The sequence below is a fragment of the Notamacropus eugenii genome, chromosome 1, assembly GCF_028372415.1.
Source record: "Notamacropus eugenii isolate mMacEug1 chromosome 1, mMacEug1.pri_v2, whole genome shotgun sequence".
NCBI classification, from domain to species: domain Eukaryota; kingdom Metazoa; phylum Chordata; class Mammalia; order Diprotodontia; family Macropodidae; genus Notamacropus; species Notamacropus eugenii.
Window position 1 is genome coordinate 213986201 of NC_092872.1, and position 15626 is coordinate 214001826.

Here is a 15626-nt window from a genome sequence, read left to right on the forward strand (position 1 = left end):
TGCAAAGCACCCTATTCATCCTACGATATTAACCAGAAGTAGTCCAGACAACAAACAATGAAAACCCCTGGCCAGATCCCTGGAGTTCTACCCTGGCAGATTGATTTCTGATTGGGTGTGAAAAACCATGGATGGCCCCACATCTAGGACACTGCCCCCACTTCAAATGCTCAGAGCACCAGTGACAGCTGCCTCTTCAGCCACACTCCTCTGACCCTGGAAACTAAGTGCTGTCAACCTCAGGGGAGAGCCATTAGAGCTGCAGCTCCCCCACAAGAAAGAGACATCTTTAAAGGGCTAATAAAGTTCCTAAGTTTGCAGTTTAAGGGGAAATTATTACCACTTAGGGTGAGAAAATTGCCTCCAATGGGCAATCCCACCTGCCCCTCTCAGCATGACTGCCCATCAAAAGCAGGTCTCCAACGTGGGACCAATCACTTTCACTTGAAATCTCAACAAAATCTGTCTGAATGAAGCAAAGGGGGGAGGGGGGTAAAGGTCATTTTTATTAAACTTCTATTTTTCCAACAGGTGGTCCTTCTGATCACACAGCCCCAGAGTTACCATGGTGATCTTCCAACAGCTGCCAGGGGAAGCTAGAAGGTGTGGACAGACCTTCAGGGGATTCCAGGGAGGGTGAAAAGCTTGGGGGAGGGTCAGAAATCTAAATGGGATTGGATTCCCTAGGGTAAAATTCTGATCTGAATTTTCCATTGGGAACCTAGAACTGAACTAGTTCCCTTTAGGTCTTCAGGATCATGGATAATGAACGGTCTGACCCAATGTAGACCTAAACCCATGGGACCAAGCCAATTTCACCCATATAAAAAGGTCTATGAGTATATGAGTCCATTCTTGTGAGGACACTAAGTTCAAGGCCAAAACCACTCAAGCCAAACCCTGGGGACTCAGGTTCAGAATGGCTCTAACTGCTGCAGACTCTACATTCCTGCCAACCTATATAAGAGGCCTGGTCAGAAGTGGTTTATGATGAGTAGGACTGAAGTGAGAAAAGATCTCTAGGTTACAGCTGAAATTAAAAAAAAAAAATCTCTCTCCTCCAAGGCATAACTGCACTATATCCCAAAGAACAAAAACATTCCAGGGCAAAATGAATACTGATTCAATTAACCAAAGGCCATGGTACGTACAAGGGATTTCAGAGATAATCTAGCTCAACCCCTTCATTTTACAAGTGAAGAATCTGAAAGTAGTGACTTGGTCAAGTTTACACAGCTAGCAAAGTCATCTAAATCTTAAAACCCCAAATTCAGGGCTCTAAACCAACCAGATGCTGACAAACCAGAGAAAAAAATCCTGACTCAAGTGAAATCAGTTGAGAAGAGATAAGAGCATACAGCGATTTCTCAAATGTCGACAGAAGACAACATATTTGATCATAAACTCCATATCGGAGCTTTTGTGATAAACCCCAGGATCCCCTAAGATTTCCTCAGGGGTAGGGAAATTTAAAAAAACATTCTGAGCCCTTAACATCATCATTCTTGGGCCTTCAAGCCCTGCATACCCATATTTTACTGCAGAATTCACCAAAATCACTTCCTAAAGCATATCTGGTTGTTATGCCCTGTTCTGGTCATGCCAGGACCTGAACATTCAAAGGGAAATCTACTCCTCTGACTGACTTCATTTGAGAGAAATCAAATGGAGTTAAAGAGTTCTTCACAATTTTTCTACTGCCAGATAGCAGCAATAACTAAATGTTCCTACTTCTCTAATGCAGGGACTTGCACATGGTGAGCATTTCATACACATTTGTTGAATGAATGAAGAGAATAAATCGATAAGTGAGGCGACAGGTCTTAAATGCCTGTCTTTCCCTTTGAGATATTGGTCCAGCTGGATGAGGGCAGCTGTTTTCCAGTGGAGTCATACAGGAAAGAACCAAAGGAAAAGTCTTGTCCAAGACGAACAGTCAGTTGAAGCATGTCACCCTGGAAATCTCATTCACTCAAATCTCTATGGAAAGGGAAAGGGAAGACAAAAGAGGGAGGCTCGCTAGACCAATCCGCACTAAAACCAATTTGGTTACAAATGGTGTTACAACAATGGCAGAATTGGGCACATCATGGTCTTTGTTTGTTTTTTTCCTTCAACACTCTGGGCAAGGAATACTCTCCCCAAATGGACACCAGCCAACAAAAGCTTCGTTAGCAGCTGCTGCTGCCATGGTTACTGGCAACCTTTCTACTTGTCATCATTTCTAGGATCACCCATGATTCTCACACACAACCTCCATGCAAAAGGAGTTAAACATTGAATGTGATGGCAGAATTACTGAGAAAGAGAAATGAGTCATTGCAGGCGTCCTAAGCATATCAGGTTAAGAAAGCCAACCTCTTGCAACTGAGGGAATTTTCTGGAATCAGGAGAATCAAGGGGAAAGAAGAGGAATTGGTGATGGCAAGAACAGATACTCTTTAAAAAGTTTTCTTAAGCTAGTCCCCAGACCTCAGAGAGAGCGTCTTTCAGGGGCCTCCTGACCCCAAGAGCCAACCTGGGAACAAGAAGGATCTAAATCACAGCCTGTCTCTTAAGTAAAAGGCCCTATTGCCATATGGTCCCACTGTGGCTATTAGAGGCATTCATAGCACTTGGGTGTTCAGTGCAGAAATGATGGAAGAAATGGATGGGGACAGGAGGAGGAATAAATGCTCATTGAATTGTCGAAGAAACTGCTTAGGAACCAAAAAGGGAAGGAGAAGATTTCCTTCAAGCATCTCTCATTCCCTTCTGGCTTAAGTCAGTTTCAAGGCAATTCCAGTGGCCACCAAGGATAAACTGCCGCCATCTTTCTATGGTTTAGAATGGAGGGAAAAGGAGAATCCCAAAGGCAGGACTTCACAAACATCTCTCTCCTCTGAGCTTTATAACTTCCTTCCAAAATGTGGGTTTGAATAAAGAACTGGTAGTCACATGAGTGGAAGTGGGTTTGCCTGGGAACTCAGGCATAGTAAAGCCATTTACATCTCTGAAGGTACCAGAATGATGTTCCCTGTCTATCCCTGCTCTGGCAAACAGGAAAGGAAAAAAATCTGAGGGTCACAGAGAGAGGACATAATGTTCCCCAGAAGCTACACAAACTACAACAGGGGCTAGTCTATCCATGAGACTTGATACCAATAAAAATTCTTCTCTCATTACTTGGTAGTACAATGGGAAAAGGAGTGGATTTGGAGTCAAAGGCCCTTGGTTCAAATCCACTTTCCTCATTTACTACTTGGAGCAGTAGAGTCCAGGATTTTTATCTTCCTGAGTTCAAATCTGGCCTCAGACACTTACTAGCTGTGTGACCCTGAGCTAATCACTTAACTGTTTTTACCTCAGTTTCCTCATCTGTAAAATGAGCTGCAGAAGGAAATGGCAAACCACTCCAGTGTCTCTGCCAAGAAAACTCCAAATGAGGTCACAAAGAATCAGACACTAATGGGAGAAAAAAAACTTTGGGAAAGCCACTTTACCTCCATAGGCCTCAGTTTCCTCATTTGTAAACTGAGAAGGCTAAACTAGATGACCTTTGAGGTCCTATGGTCCACAGCATCGCAGGATCAGAAATCACAGAATGATCTAAAAACTGGACACTAGTCCAAGCAGACAGATGAATCAAGGCCCAGGAATGAGGGGAAATATTCCAAAGCCACAACAGAGAGTAGAATGACCTGCACCTCAATTTATAAGAAGAAGTCTATGTGATATCTGAGCACTGGACTTCGAGAACCTGGGTTCAAATCCTGGCTCCGTGTGACCTTAGACAAGTCACTCCCTCTCTGCAGAGTTTAGAGTCCTCATCTATAAAATGAGGGGATTGGCATCCTATTAATGATCTCCCATGTTCAATTCTGTATCTCCCCCAACAATTTCCTGATCTCCCTGTCTTCTTTCCCAGTCCTTCTGCACTATCAAATTATACACAAATATGTCATATGAATATATGTATAACATATAAATATGTATATAAATATACATAAAGCTATCAAATTATACATAAATATGTCAAGACTTTGATTTCATTAATATAGGAATTCCCGCTACCAGTAGACAAGAAGGATCTAAATCACAGACTGTCTCTTAAGTAAAAGGGCCTATTGCCATATGGTCCCACTGCATACCAGGCCCTCTGCTAAACATTTCACAAATTTTATCTCACTTGATCCTCACAATACCCTGGAAGGTAGGTGCTATTATTTTCCCATTTATACATATATATATACACACATCTCCACACATATATATTTGCATTTGCCTGTGTACATATTATATTGCCCTAACAGATCCTTGAGAACAGGGTTTTGTTTCTGGGTTCATATCCCTAGCTTGGGATTCAATGTTCAATTAAACATAGTTTAATAAATGTTTGTTGACTGAATGAATGAATGATCCTCCCAACTACAACCACCAGAAAGGAGACAAGGCCCTCTCTCTCAAAAGGATTCGTGCTATGCCATGCACTTGATGGCTGCCATACAAGGTCTGGTCATCATCTGCTCTGGGTAATAAGTATTTGTATGGTGATAATTACTGCACTTGAGAAGAAAATCCCATTAAGAAAGGGTCCCGCTGAGCTGTTAATGCCAGTGCTGAACTGAACTGAACTGGAGGTGGCTGCTCAGCAAATATCCCAGCTGATCCCAATAACAGGATCCAATCTGCCCTCTCCATCCCTCCTCTTCTCCCAAACCTCAAAGTAAAACCACAAAACGTCACCATCAGAAGAGACCTCCCAGGCCATCCGGTCCAACCTGTCCTCTAACAAGGACCCCTGCCTCCAGCATCCCCTGGGAGCAGTCATCCAGAAGGCAATATAGGACTATCAGAGATGCCCTAATCCTCCATCCTGCCCCTCCTCAACAAGCACGCAAATCCACCCACAAGAATGTAAAGGAAAATGACATGATGGCCAATCTTAACTTCGGAGAACACACCAGAAGGTATACCCCCCAATTCTCAGGAGGCCGACACTGGCTGGTGCGCTGACTTGCCTTGTTTAACTCTACTTCTTTTACAAGGGAGGGGCTGAAGAAGTGGGGGGAAGTGCTGGGATTAAGAAGTGATAGCAATATAAAAAAATCAGTAAAATATTCATTTTTAAACAACTGGGGTGGGGGGAGCAGAATGGGAATAAAGAATATGGGTCAATACCCAAAAGCCGCTTCAGGGCAAGCTGGTATCCTGCCAGGCAATCTTTATTTCATTTAAGGGGACATAGAAATTTACAGTCACCAGGAACTTGGGAATTACCAGTATAGTCAGAGCTTCCTGTCTCTTTCAAGTGAAAACCAAGATTAAGGGAAGAACCAGAAAGTAGTGGGGAGGAATGGGGGGAAGGGGAGAAAATAGTGAGAGGAGCCTTCCTTTAATTTTTTAGCATTAAAAGATTCCTAGTGCCTTCCCTGGAAATTTTCCATCCTCCTAAAAATGACAACTGTCTCTGCAGAATACAAATGCAATCATAATTTCTGTTAAATGAGAAGACTAAGGTTCTTTAATATCCTTGGAAAAGTGTACATAGAATGCTTGTTAGAATCCTTTTTCCAGTTCACTGATTCGTGGGTCCTGCTGTCCAAATTCCATTGCCTAGCCTGGACTTTGAGTTGGGAGAAGGGGTTCTACTACACAGTAACCAGTATTGCTGAGGGGAAATAGATCTTTCATATATCCGGCTGCCTCAAAAATGTACTTTCTATGTCAGCAAAGTCTTGGAAAGGTAGGTTGAAATGTAAAAGAAAAGGCTTACATGGGAGCATTGACCAAAAAGGCCTGGAAATATATGAGAAAAAAACTGAAAGTGTTTGTTGTGTAATCAAACGGGCTTGTGGGCAGGGGGCTAGCAATCAGCACATGTAACATGGCAGGACAGAGTTCCAGTGCCTAGCACATGGAAAATGCTTAATAAATGTTTATTTATTTATGATTATTTCTTCATTTGTGGAAAAAAAGGACCAGATGATCTCTAGGCTTCCCTTCCAGCAATGAAACCTGTGCCAAACTAAGACATTCATGTTTTCTCAGATGGGTAATAGAGAGCCACTAAAGGCTTGTGAGCAGTGGGGTAGTGTGGTCAGATTGTGCATGAAGAAAGATTATTTAGGCAGCTGTGTGAAGGGTGGATTGGGTAGGAAGGTCAAGTATGGAAGGGACTATTACAGTAATCTAGGGGAAAGGAAATGAGCACCTAGATTCTCGGAGGCTATAACAGAAGGGAAAGGGACAGATATGGGTAAGATAAATAGGACCAGGAAACTACTAGGATATGTGACAGTGAGGAGAAAGGAAATGATCAAAGGTTTTTCAGTGTCAGAGAGATGGTCATGCCATCAACAGAAACCCAAAGCAGTTAGGAAGAGGGACCAGTGAGAGAGGAAGACACAATGAAGAGTTCTGTTTTAGACATATAGCATTGGTGATAGTAGATAGACGTCTGCTTGCAAATGTAAGACAGGGACGCATAGGACTGGATCTGGAGGGTGTGGGGAAGGGGAGGAACCAAGGCTGTTTAAATAGACCTTTGCACCAAGGTGCAGAGTGTAGAGAACAAACATTGGAGTTTAGAAAGGCAATTAATTAGACGGTGTAGTGGATAGAGGGCTGGACCTGAAGTCAGAACAATCTGAAGTCAAATGTGGTCTTGTACACTTACTAGCTGTGTGACCCTGGGAAAGTCACTTAACCTCTATCTGCCTCAATTTCCTGTAAAATGGAGATGATAATAGCTCCTACCATCCATAGTTCTTGTGAGGATCAAATGAGACTATTTGTAATGCACTTAGCACACAGTAGGTGCTTAATAAATGTTTGTTTCTTTTCTCCTTCAAAGAAGACTTCCTTCTCCATGTTTGTTAACATCCCCACCAAGCCAAAACCTATGGATATAAGTGCTGGAAAACTGGGTTTGAGGAAACTTAAATAAAAGTCTCTATAACTAATCTGACCATAAATCATTTGAATCATAGCCGATTGAAATGGAAAAAGCATCAGAGAAAGTCAAGACAATAAGCATATATTAGGCACCTACTATGTGTCAGGCATGTGCTAAGTGCTGGAGACACAAAGAAAGATTAAAATAGTCCCTGCCCTCAAGGAGCTCCTAGTCCAATGGAGAAGACAGCAAGCAAACTACTCTATACATAGAAGGCACGCACAGGATAAATTGGAGATAATCAAGAGAGGAGAGGCATGGAATTAAGGACTGAGAAAGGCTTCCTGTAGAAGGTGGGATTTGAGCTGGGACATAAAAGAAGCCAGGGAAAGCCCAAAAGAAAGGCCAAAACAGACTCTGACCATAAGGAGCTCTCATTCTAGAATGGAAGATATAATATGCTAACAACTATGTATAGGCAAAAAAAAAAAAAACAATCCAGGTAATTGGAGGTAATCTTGGGGAAAGACTCTAGCCCTGGAAGGAAAGGGAAGAGAGGATGAATTGGGAAAAGACTCTTGCAGATGACATGATATGATCCGAGCTTTGAAGGAAGCCAATTCATGAACTATGCACTCTAGACACGTATGTGAAAGCACATTACACTTCTGTACTTTGAAAAATCCATGACCTCCATGAAGTGGTCTCTTCCTCTATCAGCGCAGAAAATAACCTGTTCTAGGGAATTACCAAAGGATTTTCCAAAAACAAGGGAAGAGAAAGAAATCCATTAAACAAGAGACCAATAAGTTCACTGAGACTTCAGGAATATTATTTTCTGGGGATGCCTAGGGGCAATGATTCCTGGCTAAATTCTAGAATATGCGGGGTATCCCAAAAGTCCTAAAGCAGTTTTAAACTTTAACTACCCTAAGACTTTTGTATTTTTAAAGGGCTAGTTGGTGAAAACTAGACATGCCAACAAAACTTCATTAAGAACAGATCTTGCAAGACTAAATTCAAATTTTTTTCATTAAAAAACCCCTTATATTCATTTTCATTTTGTTTGAAATCATGAAAATTAGGTGAGGGAAAAAAACTCAAAGGAGACAAATACAACTTAAGAGCACAGTGTCTCCCAAAATTTCACTTTTTTCTCATGCCGTGGATATATTCTGTTCTGCCTACATTGTATCAAACCTAGTAAAGCAAAGTTAGATGATTCATAACTGGACTCAGAGCAGTTAGTTGTTAATGGTTCAATGTCAATGTGGCAAGTCATCTCCAACAGAACACCCAAGGGATCTGTGGTTGGCCCTGTGCAAAATAATTTTTATAAAGGATTTGGGTAAAAGCATAAATAGCAGTCTCATCAGATTTGTAGATGACACAAATCTGAGAGGCTAACGATGGATGAGAGAGCCAGGATCCAAAAAGATTTTCACAGGCTAGAACATTGGACTGAATTTAAGAAGATTAAATTCAATATGGATAAATATAAAGTTTTACACTTGGGTATAAAAAACTCAACTTCATAAGCACAATATGGAAGAAAGAAGTTTGTCTAAAAAAGATGTCGAGGGTTTAGTGGATTCGGGTTTAATGTAAGAAACAGCATCCCTAACAATTAAAATTACCCAGAAGTGAAATGGATGGTCTGAGATGATAGGTTTCCCTTCCCTGGAGATCTTTAAGCAGGGGTTAGATGACTATTTGTTAGGTTATTTGGGAGGAAGGCATTCTTGGTCAGATTTGGGGTGGGCTAGGGACCCTCTAAAGTCTCCTTCCAGCTCTGACTTTCTATGATTCTGTAATATCATTCACAAACAGAAGCATCTAGAAGACTTCGTTATATATAATCCTTTCCCATTCTTACTCCACACAAGACATCCTCCATTACACTAGCAATCACCACTGGCACATACATATCTGGCTGTTTTATTCGTTGTTGGCCATTAATAATCAGAGGGTCATTGAACAGAAGTCTCTTGGGAAACACATGCTCAGTTCTGAAGGAATTTAGAGTGACACAGTCACGCTTTGGTCTTCATGATGACAGCAGCTTGCTAGCTCTGATTGATAGAGGACTCTTTGGTCTGTACAACGCTTTACATATGGTACCTCACTTGATTCTTAAAACTCTGGGAGGGAAGTGCTATTATTGTCATCATTTTAAAGATGAAGAAATGGAAGCAGACATAGATTAAATTTATTGCCCCAGGTTCACACAGCTAATAAGTGGCTGAAGCAGTTCTTGAACTCAGGTCTTTTTGACTCTGAGTCCAGCACTCTATCAGTTATACCAACCAGATTCCAAATAATTTGTTGTTGCTCAGTTGTTTCGGTCATGTCAAATTTTTCATGACTCCACTTAAGGGTTTCTTGGCATAGATACAGAAGTAGTTTGCCATTTTCTTCAGTAGTTCCAGATTAGGAAACTGAAGGAAATAGCATTAAGTGCCTTGCCCAAGGTCACACAGACCTAGTAAGTGTGTGAGGTCAGATTTGAATTCAGGGCTTCCTGAAGCCAGACCTGGGGTTCAATCCAATAGAATCTCTCAAATAAGAATAGCTAGCATTTATATAGCACTTTCTATATAAATGAAGCTGCAAGAGAGGACTGGCCAAGGAGCCAGGAGGAGCTGCTCACTGAGTAGATTTTGAAGGAAAAACTCAACTTCTGTTCTCACTCTTCTTCCTCTCTCCTGAACATGTGGCATGGAACTCTTACAGGAATTTCCTGTGACAGGGGGAGAGACATGGAAGAGTCACTCTCCCTACCAACACCAACCCAACCCGCCTAGCAGTTATGGCATCAGTTCACACATGACTGCATGTGTATGTGCTGTCAAGGTAAATCTGATCCTGGGTCTCAAGGTCCTACTACCTCTTCTGCTTTGTGTTTGCTTATCTGAATGTAGGAAACGAAACACTGATCCTGAGATGGATGTCTCCAGGATGGGAAGCAACCTCTTGAGTCCAGGAAGTCAGGAGCTCCTGGTTCCTCAGAGCAGTTAAGCTGCTCAGTTAGAGAAGCCTGAAGCATTTTCTACCACTATACCCATCTTGGAGAAAAGAACTACCACCAGGAGGCTGAGCCCATGCCATGTCCTGGCTGGCCAAAAGATATGAACCTTGAAGGAGTTGCTCAACGAGTGAGGTGAAAAGCCAACTCAACAGTCCCACTAAATGTTCCATGTTGTAATGTTTTAAGTATCTTGTCTCCTCATAGAAATGAGTATGGATTGTTATATCATGTTTTAAGTCTTTGTTAATATATGCTTATGTGGATTTTGTGCTTTAAGCCCTTCTTCTATGTGTAGGGGGCAGCTAGGTGGTGCAGTGCATAGAGTACCAGTGCAGGAGTCAGGAGGACCTGAGTTCAAATCTCACCTCAGACACTTGACACTCACTAGCTGTGTGACCTTGCCCAAGTCACTTAACCCCAATTACCTCATCCTGGATCATCTCCAGTCATCCTGATGAACATCTGGTCACTGGATTCAGATGCCTTTGGAGGAGAAGTGAGGCTGGTGACCTGCACAGCCCTCCCTTACTCAAAACAAAGCCAAGTGCAAGTCATGTCATTATTTCTCTGATGGCATGGTCTTCTTTGGCAACAAAGGATGAACACACACATGTGTAGGAAATAAATAGCTGTCCTATACCTGATCTGCATTGTACACTGGGTACCTTTATGGTTCTCTCAAAGAGCTTAGGGTCCAAAATTAGTAGTTTGTCTATCGCTGGCGATGAAAATAAATAGTTATAAAATACTGACAAACTTGCTTCATTTTACATCTTTTTGCTGTCCTCCTGCCACTTTTATCATTCATGAATGCTCTTGGGATAATATGGCTCATTTGGATTTCATGCCAATCTTTTGGATACATATTTTTGCTAGTACTGCTTTTTGCTGTGGTAGAAGGCACTAGTGCTAGTAATCTGACCATCCTTCTTGGAAATGTTTTACAAATGATTTCATATCCTAACCATCATTGCCCTTGCTTGTCACCTTTATCTACCTTTCAAGGAGATTGTGTTTGCTGGTTAAGGAGGATTCTGAGTTTTTTTTACTCTCCTTGTTGCAGCAACTGTTTTACATCAGTTGAAATTTTGCAGGAAATGGTGATCATCAAGGTCGGTAATTTTTGCCCCTTTTTTTCCATTTTCCACTATGAAGCATCACTGATTCATCCAAATAGGTCAGGTTGAAACTGTTGCCACTGTTTAAAGTGTTAGCCTTTCCTCTAAGTTGATGTTCATTTTGACCTTTGCTCTAACTAGCCAATGGACTAACACCACACAGACAGCTGATTCTGATGACCTCCATATCAATAACAGTTGTTTCCTATATTTTAGATAGAATCATTTCATGTTTAATAAAATTTCATATTTTTAAAAATAGATTTATAATAAATATCTATATATTTAATCAAAGCTGAATAGTTTTTTTTTAAGCCAGGCCAAAGTAGTTTTCTCTGAATCCTGGCCCAACAAATGAGAAGATGCTTTCTGGGACACCTGACCCCTGCTCCCTAGCTCTTTATTTTAATTGTTCCATTACAGTAAATTATTTAGCATCCTCTCTCCCCCTCCCAGCTCACCCCCTATAGCTGCTCTAGCTGAACTGCATTTCCTTAGCAGCTGTGGGGGTCTCTGGTGAGCTTTCTGTAGAAGCCTCTGCTGGAATCCAGGGATGATTCCACATCATTTGAGGGAGACGAGACTAACCAGTGTTATGGAATATGGGATCATAAAGTTGCCTGGCCACACAGGCTGCCATAGAAACTACTCAGAGGACGAAAGAGAAATGCACAGCTGCAGACTATAAAAATTTCACAGCCTCAGAAGAAGCTGCTGTTTCAGACACTGATAGTGCTCGACACCCATATTGATTAGAGAGACAAATTTACCACTGTTATTTTAAGTCCACGTGTGCACTCTTTCCTGGCTCTGTCAGATTTCTGGGGGTTTTTTTTAATTCTCTTTTCTTTACCAAGTAGCTCTTTCTTGGTCTTTTTGAAAGAAACATATTTCTTTCCACTATTTCTCTCAACCCAAATTCAGCAGATAATAATAATAGCTCACATTTCTATTATCTCTTAAGGTTTACAAAGAACTTTCCATACAATAATCCTGTGAAATAGATAGTGTAAGAAATCTCATTCCCATTTTACAGATAGGGAAACTGAGGCTCTGAGAGCTCAAATGACTTGTCCAAGATCACACAACTAGTATCAGAACCACAATCAAAAACTAGTTCTCTCCTGATCCCTCAGAGTAATAATCAGACCTCTCCTCTTTCCTCCAGGATAATTTATGCCTGGGGCAAAGCCCAAAATCCTCCCCTTTGTCACTTAGCCTACCCTAATTCCACTAACCTAACACTTATATGGATTCCATCTCACTTCTTTCTATAAAGTTAAATAGCTTAATAGAGTTAAAATAGGAATTACCCTTGAGGGGAAAAAAGGAAAGTGATCAAGACCAAAAATGAATGATCAAACCTTTTCAACAAAAAAATTTTTTTTTCCAAAGGAGAAGGATGTTATTCAGAGTGAGAAACATTGTAGAAGGTGTATACACATATCAGAGAATGCAGAGCTAGCCACTATTCCAAATGAGCAAACAGAGATGGGAATAGAGAGGAGGGAAGCTTGGGAAGGGTACAAACATGGAAATTCAGAGTCACTGTGCAAATGTCTGTCCACAGGGCTCCTTCTTCAAGAGAAACAACTCTGGTTCGAGCAACTATCTGGTTCTACTCTAAACTCTGGCTCTATCCTGATAGACCTGAAGAAGGAATGAATTGAACTGATGAATGTCATCAAGGATTCCAAACCTTCCCTATGATTCAGAAGCAGAATTTCAATCCCCATCTAACCTCCCTGTCCCCCTATTTGATCACAAATGGCTAATACACTTCAGAGGATGTAAAATTGGGGAAACTTACAGAATTGGACAGTAGGAGGTTCTAGGGCAAATTGTCTGCTTCCTAATTGTTGACCTTAATACATAAAGTTTCATGGAGAAAAATGATCCCCTTCGGGTCCGATTTCTGTCCCTGACCTTCTGGGAGTGATGAAAATGTGTGAAAAAGTTATCAAAATATGGGCTCTTTGATTGAGAGCCACTGGATTTGCACAGGAGTGTGGGAAGAAAGGGCAGACTGGCTTCAAAGGAGGCTACACAGCCCCCTACAAATTCCCATTCCAAAATCTATTGGTGCAATAACCTCTCTGCTAGTACAAAGGCTCTGTGTGTGTCCAAAAATCCATCACACACATGCATGTATCCTGTAGATGTAAAATGAGATGTACCATTGGTCTGGAGCAATAGACACTACAAATTTGCATATACAGAGCCTGGATAAGGCTCTAAGCACATTACTAAGCTCTGTAAACATACACATGTTACCCACACCGTCCCTCAGCAGTGTTCTCCAGGAGAACTATAAAAGACATATAGTATCTTCAAAAATTCAAGGGAGGGAGTAGGGTGAGGGCACTGGAAAATGATGTTTTTATTACTTAAAACTGATAATCTCTCTTTAACCTTGCTAAAGAGAGTTCCCTACCCCACAGCAGGAAGAAGGGAACAAGAGTCTTGTCACTGGCTCTGTTCTTGGGCTGGTATTTACCAGGTTTCCCTCCTCCATCCCTTTGCCAGGCTCATCCACATCCCTTCTGATGAACCAGATCAGTCACAAGTCAAGCTCCCAATATCAAAGATGTCCCAAGGCTATGCTGTGACATGTTCCATTCCATTGTTTATCTGGACTGGGGATGAAGAGGGGTAACAAGGAAAACTAATGGGTGATACCTGCCAAGGAAGGGATACTGCGCCAGGAAAAACAATAGGGAAAGAGAAATAGGAGAAGCCTCAACTAAGCACCCTAGACACCCCAGCAGCCTCCATAACTGCAAAGGCCAAATGCATACACATACACATATAGATCTAATCCAAGCCCATATTTCCCCAAAATGAGGTTTCATGCCTGGTAAAGTAGATGACTACCTCCATTCCAAGGGGGTGCCATCAGGATTACCTCATAAAAGATTATGAAGCACCCTGAAAACAGCTACTATGTCATTTCAAAATAGCCTAATAAGAGGGGAGAAGGAGGGCTGGGGGTGCAGGTGTAAGTGAGCACAGGGGAGCCAGGGAGCTTACAACCCTAGGGAGGGCTATTTGAATCATCAAGAAGAGGCAGGCAGCTGTGCTTCAGGCTCAGAAAATAACCTCAGCTCCACTGACCAGTCCAATGGCTGTCTACCCAGGGCCCCAAACTGTGCGCTCCAGACTAGGGAATTCAATCTAGGATGGGGGCAATTATGGGGCTAATGGGAAGGGGGGCTGCCGATGGCTCCCCACTGAGAATAAACGTAAAGAAAAAGGTACCCATACTCACAGTCTCTCAGTGTTACGCGGGATGTTTTTGGGAACCGATCTGAGCCCCATGCCATGGCAATCCACAGTGGTCCCTGTGCAGGTGCAGAGAGCAGGACAGCCACGGGCACACAGCTGGCACAGGGCACTCCACACCAAGAGCCAGACTTCTGGCCGGAGCCAAGCAGAGTGGCCACCTCTGTGCTTCAGAGCCATGGTACCCACAGACAGTCCTGTTTCAGTGCCAGAAGACTGGATCCTTTGACCATTACAGTCCTAGGCTTGGCTCCAGGCACCACACAGGTTTGTGTGTAATCCCAGGTAAAAACAAGGTGGTGAGGGGAAGGAAATGAGGGGAAGAGAAGGAGAAAAAGCTTCTTTCTTCTGTCTTTCGGGATGCAAATCGCCTTCCTCTTCCAGTAGCTATTCCACTGCCTCTCTGGATGGATGGAGTTCTCTAGAGTGAGCTTATCTCCCTCTCCTATTTCTCTCCCTCTCTTTCCCTCCCTTCCTCTCTCCCTCCCTCTCTCCGTCTCCCTCCCTCCCTGATTGCTGCGAAGAGGAAAATGGGAAAGCCGCGAGCACACACACGCACACACACACATTCACACTCACACCCTCTCTCGCGCGCGCACACACACTCACATCCAGCAGTCATCCATCAATCTACAGGCACAAATATCAGCCCTGACTCCTCCTACCCCGTCCCTCCCGACTCTCCCCAGCCCCAGCCTCTCAATCTTCAAACGGCCACTCAACGCAAGTGGAGCCGCGTACAGTTCCAAAGGTGTAACCCCTGCCCACCGCAAAGGAAAGGGGGCCAGGGGCGCAGAGGGGGGAAGGGGATGGGCGGGGGCGCTGCGACTCAGCTGGAAGTAGGCACGAAAGCCGAGTCTGGGCGCTGGAAGAAGCGCGCGCAGCAGCCTACACACATAACCCACGAACACACGCACGAAAAGCCCCGCACACACTCACGCCAAGCACACACTCACAGGCACACGTTAGCAGTCACACTGTAACAGGCGTGCCCAAGAGCGTCCTCCCCGATCCGCCCAGCACAGGCACACACACACACACACACACACTTCGGAGCCACTTGAGGCCGTGGCCCGCTTCTGCCTCTGGCTCTGACACCCCAGTTCTCCGGAGTGGAATGACCCTTTCGGCGCCTCCTGCCAGTCTAGGGCAGGGTGGGGTGACCTCGTGCCCCAGGGGTCTGCGGGAGCCTCGGCATGGGAGCCATGGGACCGGGGATGGGGGGGAGGGGGGCACGTTAGTGCCCAGATCGTAAAGGTGAGTCCGGGGCATCTCCGCCCAGCTCTGAGCCCAGAGCTCATCTCGAAGGCTAGGGCGCAGG

General features: G+C 43.3%; 1 protein-coding gene and 1 long non-coding RNA gene across 2 annotated transcripts in view; one reads left to right on the forward strand and one right to left on the reverse strand.

The window, feature by feature from the left end:
• The window catches only part of SLIT1 (slit guidance ligand 1), a 231741-nt gene extending 217001 nt beyond the window's left edge, over window positions 1-14740 (reverse strand). The window contains exon 1 of the mRNA XM_072626554.1: window positions 14292-14740. Within this exon, the coding sequence (XP_072482655.1) occupies window positions 14292-14485 (194 nt within the window). The 5' untranslated portion in view covers window positions 14486-14740. The remainder of the gene's footprint in view (window positions 1-14291) is intronic.
• On the forward strand, window positions 5623-12906 carry LOC140524595 (uncharacterized). Its single transcript, XR_011973771.1, has 3 exons — window positions 5623-5725; window positions 9799-10037; window positions 12594-12906. It is a non-coding gene; the product is annotated as an uncharacterized lncRNA (long non-coding RNA).
• Window positions 14741-15626: the final 886 nt, after the last annotated feature.